The sequence below is a fragment of the Catharus ustulatus genome, chromosome 24, assembly GCF_009819885.2.
Source record: "Catharus ustulatus isolate bCatUst1 chromosome 24, bCatUst1.pri.v2, whole genome shotgun sequence".
NCBI lineage: Eukaryota > Metazoa > Chordata > Aves > Passeriformes > Turdidae > Catharus > Catharus ustulatus.
In genome coordinates this window covers 6,307,985-6,329,771 of record NC_046244.1, presented here as the reverse complement: position 1 = coordinate 6,329,771, position 21,787 = coordinate 6,307,985, and the positions used below count along the sequence as shown (strand labels likewise).

General features: G+C 49.6%; 1 protein-coding gene across 4 annotated transcripts in view; it reads right to left on the bottom strand.

Moving 5' to 3' along the window:
- Positions 1-13,284, bottom strand: part of LOC117006864 (Golgi integral membrane protein 4-like) — a 29,267-nt gene extending 15,983 nt beyond the window's left edge. For 2 of the 4 annotated variants that reach the window (XM_033079562.1, XM_033079564.1), the window contains exons 1-5: positions 12,717-13,281; positions 8,662-8,736; positions 7,560-7,609; positions 4,630-4,683; positions 319-469 (exon numbers count right to left, since the gene is read on the bottom strand). In XM_033079562.1, coding sequence (XP_032935453.1) covers positions 319-469; positions 4,630-4,683; positions 7,560-7,609; positions 8,662-8,736; positions 12,717-12,903 — 517 coding nt within the window. In that variant the 5' untranslated portion in view covers positions 12,904-13,281. Of the gene's footprint in view, positions 1-318; positions 470-4,629; positions 4,684-7,559; positions 7,610-8,661; positions 8,737-12,716 lie in introns of all 4 variants that reach the window. The other 2 variants (XM_033079565.1, XM_033079563.1) reach the window with 2 other exon arrangements.
- Positions 13,285-21,787: the final 8,503 nt, after the last annotated feature.

Below are 21,787 nucleotides of genomic sequence, written 5' to 3'. Positions count from 1 at the left end.
CACTCAATTGCATTTTAAATCACAAAAAGTGGCTTTCATTTGGCTCAGGTGTCAGAATCTGCAGGATTTGTTCCTGCAGCATCCCCTGAGGCAGAACAGTGCCCCAAATTGTTCCTGGGGATGATTTTGGGCCTTGCAGAAGAATCTCTGCCCTCTCCTGATGCCAGGCTGGTGTGCTGGGAGTTTTTTGTGAGTTTTTTGTGAGTTTTTTGTGAATTTTTTGGGAGTTTTTTGGGAGTTTTTTGGGAGTTTTTTGGGAATTTTTGGGAGTTTTTTGGGAGGTTTTTTGGGAGTTTTTTGGGAATTTTTCTCACCCACCCTGCAGGTTGGTGACCTCGCTGTCCCTCTGCTGCTGCAGCTGGCTGAATTTCAGGCTCTGGCTCTCCAGGCTCTTCCTGTGCTCCAGTTTCAGGCTGTTGTGCTGCAGCTGCAGGTCCAGCAGCTGCTTCTTGACATCATCGTGCTGGTTCTGGAGACAAAAGGGAGGCTCAGAGTCAGACCTGGAGGAGGGATTTGGAATTGCCAAGTGTGGCAGCTGCATGAACTGCTCGATGTTTGTTCCTCCAGTGAGGCAGCCACAAACCCCAGGTACAACCAAACATCCTCTGTGCTCCAGGAAGGTGTGAAATGTTGTCTGGGGTTACAGAGTGTGATCAAAGGTGTCTGTTCTGTCACCATCTGTGCAGGGTGGGGCAGTGATCCTGATCTCTGTGGGAGATATTCTGCTAATGGGCATCCATTGAAACCAGCTGGGGCAGTGTTCTTTATTTCCAAAGGAGATATCTCCTGTTCATGGCCATGGTTTATAAACCAGGCAGGGCAGTGTTCTTTATCTTTTCACAGCCCATCCTTCCTCCAGCCAGTCATTTTCTGCTCATGGCCATTGAGTCCCACTGTGGCACTGATAAAATTACTGCATCCCATTGGGAGTTGCTCCAGCCAGGGGGAAGAGCCCAACATTTCTTACCAAGATAAAAACAGAGGTTTTGGGGCACTAAGGGAGCCCCTTTCTCCACTGGACTCCAGAGGGAAACGGGATTGCTCCACATCCCCACTGGAGCTCCGGAGGGAAACTGCACCTTGTACAGGAGCACTGCTCCAGCTGAGCCACATCTGTCACTGCAGGAGGATGCAGCCACCATGGAATGGGACTGCTGCCAACACCCTGCCTGACTGACGGGTGTCAGGTTGTACTCTGACTGTGTCAGGGTTTGGGGTTTGTTCTTTGTAGTGCTGTATTTCTATTTTAATTTCCCTAGTAAAGAACAAAAAAAAACCCAAACAACAACTCCTGTGAAATGCAAGGAATTTTAAGTCCTCATCAGCTCAGGCCAATTAATTTCTCAGCCACATTCTGCATAATTTGTGTCCCCAGACTGCTCCCAGGCAGGAAGGAGGGAGGGAATTTTCATCCTCTGGTGCCTGCCCAAGGTCTCACAGCCACTGCCAGCTCTGTCTGAGGGACCAGGGGGCACAAACTCCAGCAGGAATCCGAAGATGCTGCTGCAGGAGCTGCAGCAGGAGGCCTGGAACACTCCACAGGGGATTATTAGTCAGGGGATTTAATTATCTGTGAGCAGAATGTTCCAAGGCCAGGTACCCTGAGGAGCCCAGGAATGTCCAAGTGAGTGAGAATATTCCCTTCTCCCCCTTCTCCACCTTCTCCCCTTTCTCCTCCTTCTCTACCTTCTCCCCTTTTTCCACCTTCTCCACCTTTTCCACCTTCTCCCCTTCTTCCCCTTCTCCTCCTTCTCCACCTTTTCTACTTTTCCCCCCTTTTCCACCTTTCCCCCCTTCTCCACCTCTTCCCCTTTCTCTTCCTTTTCCACCTTTTCCATCTTTTCCCCTTCCCCACCTTCTCTATCTTTTCCACCTTTTTCCCCTTCTCCTCTTTCTCCTCCTTCCCCACCTTCTCCACCTTCTCCCTCTTTTCCCTCTTCTCTCCCTTCTCCACCTTTTCCACCTTCTCCACCTTCACCTTTTCCCTCTTTTCCACCTTTTCCCCCTTCTCCTCCTTCTCCCCCTTCTCCACCTTTTCTACTTTTTCCCCCTTTTCCATCTTTTCCCCCTTCTCCACCTCTTCCCCCTTCTCCTCCTTTTCCACCTTTTCCATCTTTTCCCCTTCCCCACCTTCTCCTCTTTCTCCCCCTTCTCCTCCTTTTCCCCCTTTTCCATCTTCTCCACCTTCTCCACTTTCTCCATCTTCTCCACCTTCTCCCCCTTCTTCACCTTTCCTTTTTCCCCCTTCTCCCCCTTCTCCATCTTTTCCACCTTCTCCACCTTTTCTCCCTTCTCCTCCTTTCCACCTTTTCTCCCTTTTCCCCTTCTCCCCCTTTCCCCCCTTCCCCCCTTCTCCTCCCCCACCTTTTCCCCTTTCCCCCTTTTCCACCTTTTCCATCTTTTCCCCTTCCCCACCTTCTCTACCTTTTCCACCTTCTCCCCTTCTCCTCTTTCTCCCCCTTCTCTCCCTTCTCCCCCTTCTTCACCATTCCTTTTTCCCCCTTCTCCATCTTTTCCACATTTTCTCCCTTTTCCCCTTCTCCCCCTTTCCACCTTTCCCCCCTTCTCCTCCTTCCCCTCCTCCACCTTTTCCCCTCTCCCCCTTTTCCTCTTTCCCCCTTCTCCCTCTTCTCCCCCTTTCCATCTTTTCCCCCTTCTCCCCTTCTCCCCTTCTCCTCCTTCTCCTCTTCCCCCTTTTCCCCTTCTCCTCCTTCTCCCCTTCTCCCTCTTCTCCTCCTTCTCCCCCTTCTCCACCTTTTCTACTTTTTCCCCCTTCTCCACCTCTTCCCCCTTCTCCTCCTTTTCCAACTTTTCCCCTTCCCCACCTTCTCTACCTTTTCCACCTTCTCCACCTTTCCCCTTCTCTCCCTTCTCCTCCTTCTCCTCCTCCACCTTTTCCCCTTTTCCCCCTTTTCCCTTCTCCCCTTTCCCCCTCCCAGCCCTGAGGATTCAGCCCTGGATGTTGTGTCAGGGATGTCCAGCACAGCTGGCTGAGGGGTGAGACACCTTGTCCTGGCATTTCTCACACTGCAGTTTGTGGGAATCATCTCATTCCCAGCTCATCTCCCAAAAATCAGGATTTCCTCCACTCAGAGCTGCAAATTCTCCCACCCCACCTTCCTGCTGCTGTTCAAACCTCAGGGAGTGCCCAAGATGTTCCAGAGGCAGAAATGATCAGGTGAAGGAGAAGGAGGCAACAACAGCACCTCAAACCCAGCTGCTGCTGCCCTGATCTCAGAGCAGCTCATGGACAGCAGCTGGACAAAGTGGAACCAAGAAATCCTGGATGTTTAACCCCACAGCTCATTTTTCATGTTCCAGAATCCCTTGGCTGCTGCAGGGAATGCCAGAGATCCTGCACAGGGATGCCAGCCAAACATTTCCATCTCCACTCAAGAGGATTAAAGGATTTTGGAAGACAAAGCCTGGCCCCAGCAGGACCCCAGACACAGGACACGACTCCAGCTGCTGGTTTTGGGCAAACTGACCCCTGACCCCTCTGAGCCACATCTGTGCCAGCTCCAGATGTGAATCAGCCAGGCAGGGCAGCAACAGCAGAGCCAGATGTGCTGCTGTGGCTTCATGGGGACATTTCTTTTCTTTGGTGACATTTGGGACCTCCAGCTCAGCCCCCTCCCATTTCCCAGGTGATGACATTCCTGGCACAACCTCCCTCCTCAGCCATTCCCACTGGGAAACATTTTTTTTCCTAAGCTCCAGTGACAGAAGTGTTACCCACAGCCTCATAATGGGCCACAAACTGCTTTTCCAAACTGCTTTTTCAGCCTGGGGAAGGTTTGAAATCTCCCAGTCCCAAGGGCTGCTTTTGTCTTTCAGCAGCTGTAACTGTAGTTTAAAAAAAAAAAAAAAAAATAGATGGTTGGGGTTGTTTTTTTTTGTTTTCCAATAAAAGGAAGCAAGAGAAAGGGAGCCAGGAGAAGGAAAAAAGCTCAGTGTCCCCTTGAGAGAAGCAAAGCAGAGCATTCTGCTCAGCCTGCAGTTGCTATGAAGAGGAATGTTGCTGCTGCAGAGAGTTCCCAGAATCCACAGTGCTGGAGAACACCCAAGAGACAGAACTGTGCTTCCCTTTTCCCCAAACTGGGATCCAAAAGCCAAATCCAGGCAGCTGGAGGTGCAGCTCAGCTCAGGAAATCCAGCCCAGTGGTGCTAAGGGCTGCCTGACCCAGCCCCCTCTCTCCATCCCAGACTTAAATCAGCATTTCACTGCCAAGGTTTAGACTAAAAATATCTTAAAAATCCACCCCAGTTGCACTGCTCCAAGAAAAGCAAAATTGAATATCAAGATATGCTTCAGGTAGAGCAGGTGATAAGCTATAAAATGTTATAAAATGCTATAAAATGATGTAAAATGGTATAAAATCCAATGAGCTGCCCTGCTCTGAGCCTCTTCCATGGACTGGAATATTTTGCACGAGCCCAAAGGATGAACTCCAACGAATAAATCCATTTCACAAATCCCTGTGTGATGGAAGTGCACAAAGGCTGCAATTGTCAGAGTGGAGGTGAGAGCTGTGACCTGAGCAGGGAACTGCCCTGGAGCTGAGCAGTCAGGAGATCAAATCCTGGGATTCTCCATCCCTTCAAACACAGCAGCCAAAGCTCCCTTACCTTCAGGATCTTGTGCTGGGAGCTGAGGGCCCCATATCTGTTCATGGAGTCTTGCTGGGGAGAAAAGAGACCCAACAGTGCCATTAGAGTGCAGAAAAATCCCAGGGAGGGAGAAAAACCACCCAGAAGGACCTGCCCAAACCCACACCTGCAGAACATGCCAAAGAACTTTTTCAAAGAACTTTTTCAAAGCAATTTAATAATTCCCATTGTGAGTGGTTTTCCCTTTATCCAGGCTTGAAGGAGCTTTGCCCTGGGAACCCCTTCCCTCAAGGCTGAGCTCTGCTGAGGGGGAGGCAGAGAAAGCAGCAGAGCTCAGGCTGTCACCCACACACAGAAATTGCAGCTTCTCCACCAAAAAAAAAAAGGATCAGCAGGCAATGGAGTGAGCCTCAGGCAAAGTGGGAGCAGCCAAAGTGAGCTCAGCTGGCACAGAGCAGCAGAGGGGAGGATTCATCCCAAAAGAGGGGTCTGTGCCACTCCCCAGGGTCACCTCTGTGTCCCCAGGGTCACCTCTGTGTCCCCAAGGTCACCTCTGTGTGCCCAAGGGTCACCTCTGTGTGCCCAGGGTCACCTCTCTGTGTCCTCAGGGTCACCTCTGTGTGCCCAAGGGTCATCTCTGTGTCCCCAAGGGTCATCTCTGTGTCCCCAAGGTCACCTCTGTGTCCTCAAGGTCACCTCTGTGTGCCCAAGGTCACTTCTGTGTCCTCAGGGGTCACCTCTGTGTGCCCAAGGGTCACCTCTGTGTGCCCAAGGTCACCTCTGTGTGTCCAGGGGTCACCTCTGTGTCCCCAAGGGTCACCTCTATGTGCCCAAGGGTCACCTCTGTGTGCCCAGGGTCACCTCTGTGTCCTCAGGGGTCACCTCTGTGTCGCCAAGGGTCACCTCTGTGTGCCCAAGGGTCACCTCTGTGTCCCCAAGGTCACCTTTGAGTGCCCAAGGGTCACCTCTGTGTGCCCCAGGGGTCACCTCATTGTCCCCAGGGTCACCTCTGTGTGCCCAAGGGTCACCTCTGTGTCCTCAGGGGTCACCTCTGTGTCCCCAGGGGTCACCTCTGTGTGCCCAGGGTCACCTCTGTGTCTCCAGGGTCACCTCTGTATGCCCAGGAGTCACCTCTGTGTCCTCAGGGGTCGCCTCTTTGTCCCCAAGGTCACCTCTGTGTCCTCAAGGTCACCTCTGTGTGCCCAGGATCACCTCTGTGTCCCCAAGGTCACCTCTGTGTGCCCAGGGTCATCTCTGTGTCCCCAAGGTGCCACTCTCCACCCCAGCAGAGCTGTGGAGTCACCACCCCTGTGCCCCTGTGTTTTGTGGCACCTCAGAGGGGACAGTCCCAGACCAGATCACAAAAATTCAGCTGGGCTCTGGGTTTGGGCACTGCAGAGCAAAGAGCAGCAGCTGCATGGAGGGAAATGCAGCACCAGGCAGAGATTGCCACTCCAACCCCCAACTGAACACGATAAATTCTCAATAAATACTCAACACAGCCTGAAATATCCCCAAATTGCAAGGGGATAAAAAAAATATCAGGTATTTCTCTGCCACAGGCTGACATTCTCCAAGGAGGAGCAGCCTAAAAGTGCTTCCCCTTCTCCAGCATCTCACCCAGGAACAAACCCAGCCTGGAAAGCTGAGTGAATGTGCCAGACTGTACCCAGGGATGCATTTCCTCCCTGCTCTCACTGAAAAATCCTTTTCCCTGCTGAGTGGGGGCTCCACAGGCTGGTGAAAATCTTCTGCCGATCTCTGGGGAAGAAAACAATGGATGTGCTTTGCCCAGCACCACTTTGTTCCCCGGGGTGAGCTGTGCATTCAGCCTCTCCTGTCCCATGGAAATGACAATTCCCCTGCCACACTGGAGCTGGGAATCATCTCCTGCCTGTGGGAGAACAGGCACAACAGCTCCAGCCCTTTTCCTGAGAAGGAGAAAATCCTCACACACTCCTTGAGCAGAGGAGTCAGCCAAAGTTCAGCCTGCACCAGGCACACACGGAGCTTTCCTGATTATAAATCACACATTACAACACAGGATGTGATCAAAGGTGTCTGTTCTGTCACCATCTGTGCAGGGTGGGGCAGTGATCCTGATCTCTGTGGGAGATATTCTGCTAATGGGCATCCATTGAAACCAGGCAGGGCAGTGTTCTTTATTGCCAAAGGAGATATCTCCTGTTCATGGCCATGTTTTATAAACCAGGCAGGGCAGTGTTCTTTATCTTTTCACAACCCATCCTTCCTCCAGCCAGTCATTTTCTGCTCATGGCCATTGAGTCCCACTGTGGGACTGATAAAATTACTGCATCCCATTGGGAGTTGCTCCAGCCAGGGGGAAGAGCCCAACATTTCTTACCAAGATAAAAACAGAGGTTTTGGGACACTAAGGGAGCCCCTTTCTCCACTGGACTCCAGAGGGAAACGGGATTGCTCCACATCACCACTGGAGCTGCGGAGGGAAACTGCACCTTGTACAGGAGCACTGCTCCAGCTGAGCCACATCTGTCACTGCAGGAGGATGCAGCCACCATGGGATGGGACTGCTGCCAACACCCTGCCTGCCTGACGGGTGTCAGGTTGTACTCTGACTGTGTCAGGGTTTGGGGTTTGTTCTTTGTAGTGCTGTATTTCTATTTTAATTTCCCTAGTAAAGAACTGTTATTCCTAATTCCCATATCTTTGCCTGAGAGCCCCTTGATTTCAAAATTCTAATAATTTTGAGGGAGGGGGTTTACATTCTCCATTTCAAAGAGAAGCTCCTGCCTTTCTCAGCACACACCTGTCCTCCAAACTAAAACAGCAATTTTTCATTCTTTGTCCATATATCAGCCACACTTTGGGTTTGGACCAAAATTTTAGTCAAAATGGTGCAGCTTATAATGGTGAAATGACTGTAATTCCCATTGCTGCAGAGACACCCTGGGACAAAGCACACCCACCTTCTCCTTGTTGAGAGCTTCCTGAGCTTCTAACTTGTACACCAAAAAATCTGGGAAGGGGAGAAAAGGAGGCAGTTGAATGAGCTGGAATTTCCCAAGGATCTGGTTTGGATTTTGGAGGGGAGGGGGAGGGAAGGAGGAACTCAGCCCCTTGCTGAGCAAAAGGCTGCAAGTCGATGAGCAGGAATGCAGATGGTTCTGGGAGATCATTCCATGCCCTTGGGAAGGTGGGAATATTTTAAAATTCCCTTCCTTCCCCATTCCACAGCCAAGTGCATCAGTGATCTACTGCACAAACAAAAAGCTGCAGAAAAACTTTTTGGGGTTCTCTGAAATGGGAGATGAGTCTGGAAAAGGGGAACCAAAGCTTCTGTGAGACTCAGGTTCATGTGTTGATCTCATTTGTGGCAGCTTCTTCAAACAGGACAACCTAATGTGTATTGGGATGCTTCATTTGCTCAACAAATCAATTAAAGAGGCAGCACAGAAATACAAATTGTGTCTCAGCCAGGCAGCCACAGAAGTGCAGCCAGAGCTGGATGTGGATTCAGCAGCCAGAGCACAGAGCATGCTGGAGTCAGGGGTGTCACCCCACCCACCACTTTTAAAAATAAACCCCAATTTTTAAATTGCCACCAGCAACCCTGTGCAGAGGGGCCTGACACCCTGCTGGAAGGGTGAGCTGATGTGTTGGCTCTCTGCCTCCTGCTGTGCTCCATGGTGTGCAAAGTTTGTGTCTCCTCCTGTGCATCAGCTCCATGGACTGGACACTGCAGTGCCCACGTGGGGAGGGCAGTGATGCTGAAATCACTGAGCACTTGTAGAGCTCAGCATCTCCAGCTCACTTTTGGGAGCAAGCTGACATCTTTCCAAAAAAAAAAAAAAAAAAATAAAAATCATGGTGCAGTGCCAGGTTTAGTCACCACTTGAAGTGTTCAAGCACCACGACAGGGGGACTGCTGCTCACAGATTGGCCTGAGGACAAATGTAGGAGTAGGAGAGAACAGAGCCCACCTGCCAGCACATCACTTCACTGCTCCCAAATGCACTCAGGGACAGCCACACCGAGCAGGACAGGCTTTGGGGACAGCTGGGGACTCACCTTCCTTTGTCTTCTTGTGCTCCCCTCGCTCCTTCTGCAGGGAGCGCTCCAGCCGGGACCGGTGCTCGTACACCACTGTGGGAGCAGGACAGGAGAGCTGCAGAGCAGCACAAACCCCAAACCATCCCCATATCCCACCACAAAACCCCAAACCATCCCCACATCCCCACCACACAACCCCAAACCATTCCCACATCCTCACCACAAACCCCAAAACCATCCCTACCACAAATCCCAAAACCATCCCCATCACACAAACCCCAAAACCATCCCCACATCCCCACCACAAAACCATCCCCACCACAAACCCCAAACCATCCCCATATCCCACCACAAAACCCCAAAACCATCCCCATATCCCACCACAAAACCCCAAAACCATCCCCATATCCCACCACACAACCCCCAAACCATCCCCACCACACAACCCCAAACCCATCCCCACATCCCACCACAAAACCCCCAAAACCATCCCCACCACAAACCCCAAAACCATCCCCACATCCCTTCCCCACCCTCATTCTCCTGCCTGGAGCAGGAAGGGGACACTGGACTGCAGGTTGTGGTTATTCCTGATATACCACACCAGCCTCCCCCACAAACTGGGAGTATTTGCACTCAAATTTTGTTTTGAAACCCAAGTTTTGAAGCCCAGGAGATGTTTTAGTGGTCAGTGGCTAAATTGTGCTTTTGTGGGTCAAGCAGCCAAATTCCCCATTGTGGAAAGGCATCAGCACCATGCACGAGAGATTTTTTACCCACCCACAACCCAGCCAGTGCAGGAGAAAAAATTTCTCTTTTCAGAACTCAGCCATTGAGTAACCCTCAGTGCAGGAGAAAATTTTTCTCTTTTCACACCCCAGCCATTGACTGGCCCTCAGTGCAGGAGATTTTTCCCCTTCCACAACCCAGGACACTGAGGAAAGCTGAACCAAGCAGCTCATCACCCCCAAAACTGAGAAGGGAGAGGGCTGAGCAGCCCCATGAGAAAGAGAAGTGCTCCTGGGTGATGAATCCACTCTGATGTGTGAATGCCAGCACACCCAGCCCCAGCAGGCTCCTCATGCCAGGATGGCACTGGCAGCACTGAGAGGTGATGGAAGAAACCTCCCAGAGCCAAGATTTTGGGGGCCAGCCGTGCCATAATTCACATTCTCCAGGAAAATGAAGTGAGTGAGGTGCACAAAGCCAGTGCTAATCCATTCCCTGCTGAAATCTGGCCACAAGTGACTCATGCTCTCACTCCAAGTGGATTTGTGGGTCAGTTCCACTCAGGTGAGGCTGGAGCAGCAAATTCTTCTGTTCCTTGTGACCTCCTGGCTCCTTCCTTTCCTTTATCCACACAGACATCCCAGTGATGAAAATCCCCTGGCCTGGGTCACTCCACCTGAACTCCAAACCATTCCAGCACTGCTCTCAGCCTGGATGTTTCCCCCTGCTGAGCAGCACACCCATCTCTGCAGCTGGCCAGGTGTGGTGACAGCTTTATTTTGATTTATTTATTTTATTATTTTATTTTTAGGAGCACTTTTCCCACCAGACTGAGGGTGAGCACACAAAGGGCCCTGGGTGCTCCTTCACTCCTTGTCCCAGGGAAGTGTCAGCTTGAGAGCATCAGGCACTTCCCAGAGGATTTTTGGGAGCCCTGGGCGCTCACTTTCTGGCTCTCCCACATCTGAATTTCCTGCAGTCTGATCTAGCAGAGCTCCTGAGGGCAAGGCCTTGATGTGATGGCAGCTTCCCACCAGCCATGGGTTGTGTTAACACCCACAGCCACAGATCCCAGCGAGGCCATCCCAGAGCAGGGACAGCTCCAGATCACAAGGTGTTTATTCAGAATTTTACAGCACAAAATCTGCCTCTCCCCGACCCTGTTCTTGCAAGTCAAATAAACTGAAATAACCTCCAGTGCCTAGAAAAGAAAGTTTTAATCTCTCCTGCCTTTTCTACAAGTCTCCAGAGCCCAGAGAAAATGGATTTAGCTTCACACAGAGCAAGGAGTCAGCACTGCATACAGCAGGGTCCCTTCCAGCTCAGGACAATCCAAAATTCTGTGATTTTTTTACTCATCTTTATGGTGAGACACAGCAACAACTCATCTGACCGAACTGGCACCGCACAGTTCAGAGGCCAGACAGCCAGGAAGTCTTGAACAATTTGCTTTGAGAGCAGAGAATGGAGGGTGGTCAGTGTTTAAATCCAGCTGGAATCCAGCCAGGACTCGGCTCTGAGGCACCCTCACCTGCTGCCAAACTGCTGGAACAATGAAACCCCCGCTGAAAAGGTGCAGAAGAGGAATTAAATTCATGCAACAAGTGCAGGGACAGATCTCAGAGCCCCAGGTTTGTCCCAGAGCAGCCACAGCAGCAGAGCCAGGCCAGATGTGCCAGGCACCTCTGCACTGCCAGACCCCCACGAGCATCCCTCCTCTGCCCCTTGCCAGGCTTCTCCAAAGCCAAATCCAAAAAGAAGCTTTGCCTCTGTTAAAATTGTTGGACAAGCGAGTGTCTTCTCAAAATAAAGAAGGGTAGCCATGGCAACAGCTGTATTTAGGAGCTGGAGGGCTGACAGGGGGTTAGAAATGGCAGCAACAGGCTGCAGCTCTGCCATTCACACAGATTTGGGTGGGAAAAACATGAGCCTGGCTCAGTTGTTGCTCTGTTGTTCCCAAAATTGGGGTTCCCTGAGGCTGCCACTGGAGAAGCAGCCCCTCTGTCCCCTCTGGTGACACATCAAGGGATGTGGGTTAACTCCTGCCCTGCTGGTCTCTGCACATCCCAAACTCGGGATGCAGGGGGGAACCGAGGCTGGCACTGAGCTGGAGTGAGGAAAAATGGAACCAAACCATGAGATAACAGCACAGGACACCTGGACACGCTTTAGATCCATTCCCAAGGCTGGCTGGGTTTGCTGGAGAGGAACACACCCCCAACACTCTGCAAACAGAGCACACACCCGGTGGGATGCTCCCTTTGCATCACAGAACCACGGGGAGAGGATTTAACCCTAAAAGATGTCACAGGATGCCCCAGCAATCCAGGCTGTAGGAACAACACCCCTGGATGTGCTCACAGAGGTCACGACAGACACCCTGAATTTGATTTTAGCTGGGGGAAGAGCTCCCATATAAACACTGTGATGTAAAATGACTTTTTTTAGGGGGGGAAAAGAGGGTTAAATAATCTCTTGGTCTTGAGTAGAATAATTTTTGGCCAAATCGATCCATCCTGTGGGCACTCCAGAGGCACACACATCATCACACACCCAAGGGCTGGACACCCCCAGGGAATTCCCACCCAACCTCTCCACAAATCCCTGCAGGGACTCCAAATGCTGTGCCAGCTGCTGGGAACGGGCACACACAGCAGGCTGGAACGATGGGCTGGACAAAGCAGAGTTCAGCCACGGAGTAACCGCGTGTCCGCAGCTCCCCGGGGGCTAAAATCCCATTTTCCCACAGCGAGGCATTTATGTAAGGAGGACAAATGAGGGGAGAGAGGGGGAGGAGGAATCCACGCTCTGTGCTCGCCTTCCGCTCTCCGGCAGCTCTTGCCAGAGGAATCGAGTGCTGGTCAGCGAGATCAGAAAAGCCAATTCTTCCTCCTCCTCCTCTTCCTCCTCTTCCCTTCTTTTTAGGGAGCTAAAAACCCGCAGCATCCATCAGCCCCACGACTTTTTTTATTCCCGGATCGACCTCTGGAGGTGGGTTTAGCAGTGGGCAGCAGCAGAGTGGGACAACAAAGTTCGGGGAAAGATTCCTCCCCTCTCTGCTCGGTTCCACACGGGGCAGAGAGAGCGGAGCCGCATTCCCTGAGCTTTTGCTGCCTCGCATCCAGGGGTTTCGATTTGCAGAAATGAAATGGAGCAGAAATGGAGCAGGAATGGAATAGAAGTGACGCAGCTGAGCGAGCAGCGAATTCACACTCGGGGCTGCTCTAATTCTTCACATCCAGACAGGGGAGGGGGAAAAACAGCCACAGCATCCTTAATTCCGAGCGCTGAGCATCGCGGCTGGGAGGGAGAGAAGTTGGGGCTCGCACACGGAGCTCACTCACCTTGGAGCTGCGCTGACAGCGCTTCCTGCTGCTGTTTGTATTTCTGCGCCAGCGCCTCGGCGTTCCGCACCTTCTGCTCGAGGTGGTGGTAGAGGAACAGTCCGGAGGCCAGGCAGGCCAGGGTGAGCAGGCACAGGGCGGTCTGCAGCAAACCCTTCTGCCGCCGGGAGCACATCCCGGTGCCCATGGCGGGGATGCGGCGCTGCCTCGCTAAAGCATCCGGTTATTTTCGGTTCTTATCTCGCCGGTGCCCCCGGAGGATGCGGTGGCGGAGGATCTCTATTCCATCGGGACATCGGGTTCCGAGCGGAGCTGCCGCATCCTGAGGGCACCGAGCAGCAGCAGGAGGAGGAGGAGGATGAGGATGAGGAGGAGGAGGAGGAAAACTTTTGCTTCCCATGGGGGGGCGGGAAGGGGGCACCGCCGCCTTTGGCTCTTCCCACCTCCCCCGCTGGAGCAAACACCGGAAAAAAATAACCCGGCGAGAGGAGGAGAAGCCCTCGGGACCCCTCCCCGCCGCTTCCCCCGGCGGCGGCTCCCGGAGGAAGCGGCGGCAGCGGGGCTGGGAGAGCGGCCAGGAGCGCGGCGGCATCCGGGCTGCGGGGCCCAGAGTCCGCCCTCGGACACGGGAGGGGCTACGGGGACACGGGGGGGACAACCAGGGGGACAACCGGGGGGATAAGGGAATCCCCAGCCCTGCCGCAGCATCACCCGGAGCCCCGCGGTCCGAACTCCTTTCCCTGCTCCCAACGAGCTGCCGGCACCTGTTGGTACCGGGAGATGGATGAGGGACACGGGGATGGGATAACTGGGAGAGCATCCTCACACGAGTTCTTTAAAATGGGAGCAAGCTGAGTTTGGTGTTGATTTTTTTTTTTTTTTCCGAGTGGTTTGTGTTGGAAGGGACCTTAAAGCTCATCCCATTACCTTGCCATGGGCAGAGACACTTCCCACTGTCCCAGGTTGCTCCAAGCTTTGTCCAACCAAGCTTGGACACTCCCAGGGATGATTCCAAGGTGTTCTGGACATTCCCTCCACATGGGCTCTTTTCTAGCAGAGCCCAGGTATGTGATGCACACCCAGGTATGTGATGCACACCCAGGTATGTGATGTGACCTTTGAATGTCCCTTCCAACCCAAACCATTCCATGGTTTTGTACCCCACAGGACACACAAAGCTCCTGGAGCCTTGCCTGTGTTCTGAGCTCAGATCTGAGCCCCCCCAGGTTTGTAATGCATCTTCTGTTAGGTTGGCTCATCTTTCATCTGAGCTCACAAGGATATTTTTCTGGAATTCTGCCCGGTTCCCTCTTTCAGGCACCTGGGGAATGAGCAACAATCACAACAGCTCTTCAGCAGCAATTCCCCCCTAAGAATCGTGCAGGGTGCTTTCATAAATGTTAATCAGAAGAGCTTTACAGCACTGCTGGGAATTAGTTGAGTGGCACTTCTGTCACCCTCATTTGTTGTCAGGAAAACTGAGGCACAGTGTTCCTGTGAGGTTATGATTTTTCCAGAATAACTTTTTTCATGGCAGGATTTTTTTCACCCCCCTCAAACATTTTAAGTGGATTTGGTGGATTTGTTCTGCCAGGCCTTGGGTGAGACTCAGCCTGCTGGAAATGGGCTGATTTGGCTGATGGTCCTGGCTCTGGGTACAGCTTCCACTAAACATTACAGGCTTTCCTTAATGAATTAACTGATTATTGCAGCTCTTTCTGAAACCAGAGCAGCACTGATGGCATGAATCCCTTGTCTGCCATGGATTGTGAGTGTGTAGGAGCAGGGATAACCTCCTTCCTGACTCCCAGATATTCAGTTCAAGACACTCCACTGTACCAGACAAATTTACTGCCCAACTTTACACAAATGCCCGAACCTGGGGGTTGCTGAATGCTCCAGCATCTCTTCAGGCTGTTAGTGTCTTGTCTGCATCCTGAGGTCTGAGCAGGCAGCCTGTGGAATGAGGGGTTTCAGTCTCAATTTTGCCTCTATTCAGCACATTCTTTTATTTATTTTTTCCTTCCTGCACTCATTAATTACTTCCTCATGTGCTGATTCCTGCCTGAGAAACACGGAGTTTTTGAGGTTTTTGACAGAGAGGACATTGAAAAATGTTAAAATCTAAATTATAGAATGTTTCTCAAATCTGAGAAGGATTTGATTGACAGAATTTCTTTCAGCAGGCACGTTACTTTTTGTAATAAATAACTTTACTCCAATAAACTCAGCTTTAGATTTAACTCCATATTTCTGCACCAGATCTAGTGAGAGCCAAAGGCTTTGCTTCATGCTTGTGCTTCCCCAATATTTATGTGATTCAGAGGATTCTTCCTCGTGCAAATTCCCCCAACATCCCCCACCTCTAAAGGTCTGCACAGGCATTTTTAGGAAGATACAGAGGAGGAGAGACCCCTGAGCTAAACAAACTGCCCACAGGTGACAGCTCCCTTCAAACTCCAAATGCTTTGTGCCTCAGGGATTATCTGATCATCTTTTGCTCCCTCTAATCCACTGGGTGATCACATCTGATGACAGCTTTAAAATAATAATCTGAACAAAACAAGCAATTCCCATGGGAAAGCTCAGGGTGTATGTACTTGTGAAGAAAATGCCACTTCCTCCTCTGTAGAACAAGGGAGTATTAACCATCTGTGCAGACCTGGAAAGCTCCAGCCTTTTAATCAGAGCTTTGGGTTCCACAGCAGGCATTTAATCAGCTGTGGGAGGGTTTTTCAGCCAGGTTGTGTAAATGCTGTCAAGAAACCAAATGGCTGGAAAAGATGGATGGAAGGAATGTGGGGAGGAGGAGGAGGCTGGATTGTTTAGATAAATGGGTGACATCCAGAACCTTTCACACTGCACATGTTGGATCCCACAAACCTGGGTTATTTGAGCTTTCTGTGCTTTCTGGAGAACACTGAGAGCTGAGACCTTGGAGAAGGCTCCAGATTTGAGTGATGGAATTAAAATCACTGTGTGTAGTTAAATAAAAGTGTGTGATTTCACATGGTGAAGGGTTTTAAAATCACAGATGTGTAGTTAAATAAAAGTGTGTGATTTCACACGGTGAAGAGTTTTAAATTTTAGGTTTTATAGTACAGTAATAGGTGTGGGACAGGATGGAGGATTTTGGGTGGTGTCTCTTTTTGGTGTTCATTTTCCTCCTTCTTCATGGTTTCAGGCAGTAATTTCTGGTTGGGCAGTGTCACACTGAGGGTCGTGGGAGTTTGGTTATTGGGTTAAAAGGATAAATAATACAGGTGTTAATTCTCTATTAGACTGTTTAGCTTCAAGAGACTTTGAAGCAACTGGATCTTGCTCCATTTTTTGCTCACTTTTACCTGGTAGCTAGAAGTGCTGCTGAACTTTCTGTACTTTAAATAAGATTTAATAAACAACCAAGCCCAAAAATGAGAAAATCCGTTTCCTTTGTGTATTTGTTAATCCTGGCTCTGAGTGAAGGCAGAAGAGACTGAGACAAAACACAAATGAAGTGCTCACCCTAAAGGCTTTGTGGGGTTTCATAAAATATTTGAAAGTGCTCTCAGGTGGGCATCTTGATGTGCATGGATTTAGACCATAAGGGGAACCAGCACTCCTGGAGGTTCCTGCCATTCCCCACACAGAAATTCCCAATTCATTTCCTCCAGGAGTAAAAAACGCCCTGAAATTTAAACATTGCTGGGGCCAGATCTCATCTCAGAGCCTCCAAGGTTAAAGAGGAGGGAGAGCTGAAGCATTCCTGTCTTCCCATAACAAGAAGTGACAGCTTCTAATTAGAATTCATTAGAGGCAGCCCCAGGGAGCTGATGGGACCGTTTTTCAGGACGTGTTGTTGAAATTATTTTTCATCTGACGATGACACGTTGGCTCAGTGCTCTGAGCTCTCTTCCCCAAGCCTACAGATGTCCTTTGAGTCATCTGTGCTGTGCCTAAAATTCAGGAGATGAGATCCCAGAACCCTCAGCAAACTCTGGGCATGGCAATGGTACAAGAGAAGGGGAATGGGGGAGAAAAACGAGGCATAAACATTGGGTTTTTTGAGTTACAAGGTCTAGACAGCATTCCATAGAAACTGGAGCACAAGGAGATCCACAATTACTGAATGTCTGGATATTTTGGCAGTTATTTGGTATTCACCTTAAAAAATCAGCTCCCAGAGTCAAAGTATTCTGAGATAAACTCTTTATTCTTTAAAAAAAAAAAATCTTTAAGAATTTACAAAAAAACTTCCACCATGTGAACTTTTCCATCTGAGATCCTCTGGAAAAAACAAACCCATCTTTGTCTTTTAGTTCCTTGCTTTGAGTCCTGGACCACTCTGTGATTTGGGTCAGCTCTTAATCAAAAAATGGTTTCAGAGGGATTAAATAAACAAGAAGGAGCAAGGAGCATGTTCTGCTCAGAAAATGCATCACAGTACACTCAGAGCCTGTGACTCCACTGCCTGTTTGCTTTTACTGCCTTTCCAAGGTTCAGACATTTTTATTAGAGCCAAGGAACATTCCAGCTTCCCAAGGTAATAAAAATGCAGTGTGCCAGAAAACAACAGCAAACAATAGCAAAGGGATTTTTTGTTTGTTGAGGTGCTGCTCAATTTGCTGTTTCTGCCTCTCTCAGGGTTCCAGCACTACCCCCCTTATAGGACAGACACCTTGTATTCCCAAATTCCAACCCTGGTTTCATGTCTGAGGGGTTTAATTAATCTTTAATTAAGGATTTTGAGCCTGTGCCCACAAACTGAAGGACCTGGGGGTCCCAGCTCTGTGCTCTGCTCAGCCCTGAAGCATCAGGCAGCCAATCTGTGGTGGCTGCAGCTCCTCCTCTTGCACTGCATCCTTCAATAGTGTCAGGGTAAAAGCAGAGATGCCAGGAGAAGGTTTTGCACGTGGTTAAGATGGATAAAACCTCAGCTGCCCATTAAAAAAAAAAAACAGGTGGGAAAAGCTGGGTGAACTCGTGGTCAGGGGAGAAAAGCTTGGCAGGACTGATCACAGCCATGGAAATGAGCCTTCCTCACCTTGAGAGTGCAGGAATTTGGGATTTGAGTTTCCTCCTATTCCACACGAGCTCTGTCCTGGCTGGAGAGAAACTGTGCCACAGAAAGACAGAGAACACTGGCACCAGCACAAAAATCTTTCTCCCTACATGACCACGGAGTTTTATGAAGCCCAGCACGCCAGCAAAGCATTTTCTACAGGACATTGCTGCCTGGATTCACCTTGCAATAATGCATTTCAGAAAATCTGCCTCAGCCCTTCCATCCTGGATCATCCAGGGGTTCCCCACACCATCACCAGGCAGATTCTGGAGGTGATGATGATTTTCCCTGCTGTGGGTGAAGTGCCATTTGTCACCTCGGCGTTGTGGGGGGGAATTTCTGGGGAAGAAAAAGAACTTTTAAATTGTTGTTAATGAGGCTGGAGCCTGAGCAGGCAGGTGATGTGGGAGGAGAAGGCAGCAGCAGCGTGGAGCTGACACAGAACACTCAGCAGATCTGCTCTGCTCCCTCCTCCAGGATGTTCTGCTGCACCCTGTGGCACCTCGGGATGACAGAGAGATGAGAATTCCTCATGATCTCAGCCCAGTGTTTTTCCAGGGGGAGCTTCATGCCTGCACAAGCATTCTGTGCCAGCAGCCAACCTCATCCCTTGGACACAGGGCTGCTTTGTCTGACTTCATGCTCTGCAGATATCCATGACACATCAAGCTGGAAAGATCATTTGTGAGCAACTCAAGCTGGCATTTCCACACACGAGGTGTCAGCCAGGGAGATTTCAGTCTGGTTTTTAATACCCCCATAAGCCAAGAGCTTAAGTCATCTCTGCTTTGTCACCGTGTGTTAACTGTAGCCATCGACAGATTTAGGCTGAGATTTTAGACCTTGCTTAATCATTGTTGGTTTTAAATAGAATGGACTTTCCTGAAGCATGTATTTGGGTTCTGAAAATCCCATTCAGCATTTTCCCTGCACATGGGTAATGGGAACATGGTCCAAAGGGTTTTGCCAGAGAGATTTGGAGTCTGAGGTTCACATTTGTTTTCAGAAGTGGGAATCTTGCTAAGGTGGATTCAGCAGCCTCCTTCCAGGGATCCATCTCCAGCTGGCAGGAGTGGATGTCTTTAGCAGCAAGACTTTGATAAGGAGAACAACACAAAGCCATAAAAATGGAAATCAGCTCCTGTTCTGTTCAATTAAGCTGTCAAAAATTCTCCCTGTGGCCAACAATGGAGCTGACAATAAGCTAATTACAGAAAAACCTCTAAACACAAAAAGTATTGGGCTGGCTGAGAAGTTGTTACCTCCTGTATTTTCCTGTCTGAGCAGCCCAGGAGTCTTGAGGCACATGGTTGATTTGCCTCCTTGTGCAATCCCAGGGGCTGTGTGTGGGGAGATAAAATCTGCAGGAGTGCCTGTGACTCTCCCACATCCCGTGGCTGGAGGCACAGCAGCCAATTCAGCTGCACAAAAATCCTCCCTTCCAGCCAGCACTGCCTGCAAAGTCAGCCTCAAGGAGCTCCAACTCTGTTTCTTACATAACACTCAAAAATAAACCTCGTGGAAAGTCCTCCCAGCCCTCCTTATACCATTTAGACAAGAAAAAAGCCCCTTTAGGGCAGAGCAATTCAACAAACTCTTGTGCAGAAGATGGGGAGCACAGGTTTAGTCCTACAGTGCATTTAAACATCCTGAGGGGCAGAAAAAGGAAAATCATGCTGAAATTCCAGCTTTTTCTCCCTGAAACTTTGCCAAGTTTCCCCTCTTCCCCTGCTCCTTGTTTATTTGCCATTGGCATGTCCTCCCTGCCTCCAAAGGGATGCTGCAGTGTCTCACACTCCAGATTCATGGCTTGGTGTGTGCACAGAAAATCCAAATTCCTGTGAGGGAAAGGTTTCATCAAGGAGTGCAAGGATGGGGTTGTTGTGTGCAGGTTCACTTTTAAAAATTAACTCAGATTTAGGACAGGATGCTGCAGTGCCTCACACTCCACTTTGCTCCCAGATTCCCTGTCCTGGTGTGTGCACAGAAAATCCAAATTCCTGTGAGGGAAAAGCAAAGGTTTCATCAAGGACTGGAAGGGTGGGGTTGTTGTGTGCAGGTTACTTTTAAAAATTAACTCTGATTTTAGGACAGGACCTGACAAGAATTACAGAACAAGCACTGTTCATAAAATCCTGCTGTGTGGTTGCTGTGTGCAGGTTCACTTTTAAAAATTAACTCTGATTTAGGACAGGATGCTGCAGTGTCCCACACTCCACTTTGCTCCCAGATTCATGGTTTGGTGTGTGCACAGAAAATCCAAATTCCTGTGAGAGAAAGGTTTCATCAAGGACTGAAAGGGTGGGGTTGTGTGCAGGTTCACTTTTAAAAATGAACTCAGATTTAGGACAGGATGCTGCAGTGTCTCACACTCCAGATTCCCTGGCTTGGTGTGTGCACAGAAAATCCAAATTCCTGTGAGGGAATGGCAAAGGTTTCATCAAGGACTGAAGGGTGGGGTTGTGTGCAGGTTCACTTTTAAAAATGAACTCAGATTTAGGACAGGACCTGACAAGAATTACAGCACAAGCTCTGTTCATAAAATCCTTGTGTGCACCACAGACAGGGAGGAACAAGGACCCAGTTCCCCAGGAACAAAGCCAAATATTCATTTACACCACACTCAGGTACATGAGTGAGTTGCTTAAATAACTGTAGCAGCAGGGAAAATAAATAAAAAAGGAGGATTGGTTTCCTTGTGTACCCTGTGGCTGGGCCCAGGTTCAGGGTTGGTGTAATCCCACTGATTTCAGGATCACTTTGGGATTTTCAAGGCTCTGTTAATACAGCAGGGTTTCCCCACCCACTAGCATCCCAGGGTGGTAGGAACTCTGAGAATTTTAAAATAATAAAGAAGCCAAGATGCCTGCTGTGACCACCAGCAGCTAATTACAGCAGCATGGACAGGCTTCCCTTGCAGAATTCCATATGCTGTGCTCCCACAGCACAAAAAACAAACCATATTAGAGGGAAGGCAGAGAAGACATTTCTGATTTTGAAATGCCCAAAGTCAGAAATACATGAAATAACTGAATGGGAATTTGCCTTTTTTTTTTTTTTCCCCATATGTGCTTCTGGAAGTGGGCAGAGTGCAGGGGGAAAAACTTGATATTTAGCAATTTATTATGACTTTTTTTTCTCTATTAGACTCCTCCACAAAAGCTCAGGTTTTAGGCACACCATCCCAGAATCCAGCCAGTTTTCCACCTGGCACTGCTGGGACACTCAGCAAAGGCCAGAGACTGGTGCAATTTAATTTTTCAGTGATGTTGAGCATTGCAGGGATCCTGCCTCAGATACTGTGTGGAAGAGAGGATTCCAAACACCCCTCACTGGTTCTGTCCCCTGCCTGGTCCTGCTACCCTTAATTATTCTTTTTGCTACATTTTCCAGTTGTTTTTTAGTGGTAAAAATTGCTGGGGGAGGGAATAAAGAGGAATCCCCCTTGGGCTTGGATTCTATTAAGCTGTGGTTCCATTTTGCTTCAGAGGAGAGAGACCTAAATGTGGAACTGAATTTCCTCAAAGTGAATTCCCCAAGCTGGGCACAGGAGGGATGTAGGTCACTTTGCTTTGTTCTGAGGCTGAGCTGAGCTATAAATACCATCAGTTTTTCCCTGAAAAGTGGGAGCACACTCATCCCTGCTGCTTTATCCAGGTCACTGCCTCTGAAGGTAACACCAGTGGCTCCTGCTGCCACTTCCAGCTTCTGCTTTTAAGGACAGGATTCTCCAATTTTTAATTTTATTTTTTTCCTGTATTAAGCATGCAAAACAGCACTGCAGGACATGAATTTGGGGGGGATTATTTTCCTGAAAACACATTTTGGGCAGCCTGTTTACCCCTCAATCACCAATATATTTTTATCCCACCAATATATTTTTATCCCATGAAATGTTCCCCTTCAAAGGGGTCAAATGGCCTAAATTTTCCACGTGCCATGATGGAAGGAGCAAAATATTAAGGAGATTTCTTTTTGGGGAAAAAAAGAGGGCAGGTTCACAGGAATAAATCCCTGGAGTGGCTTC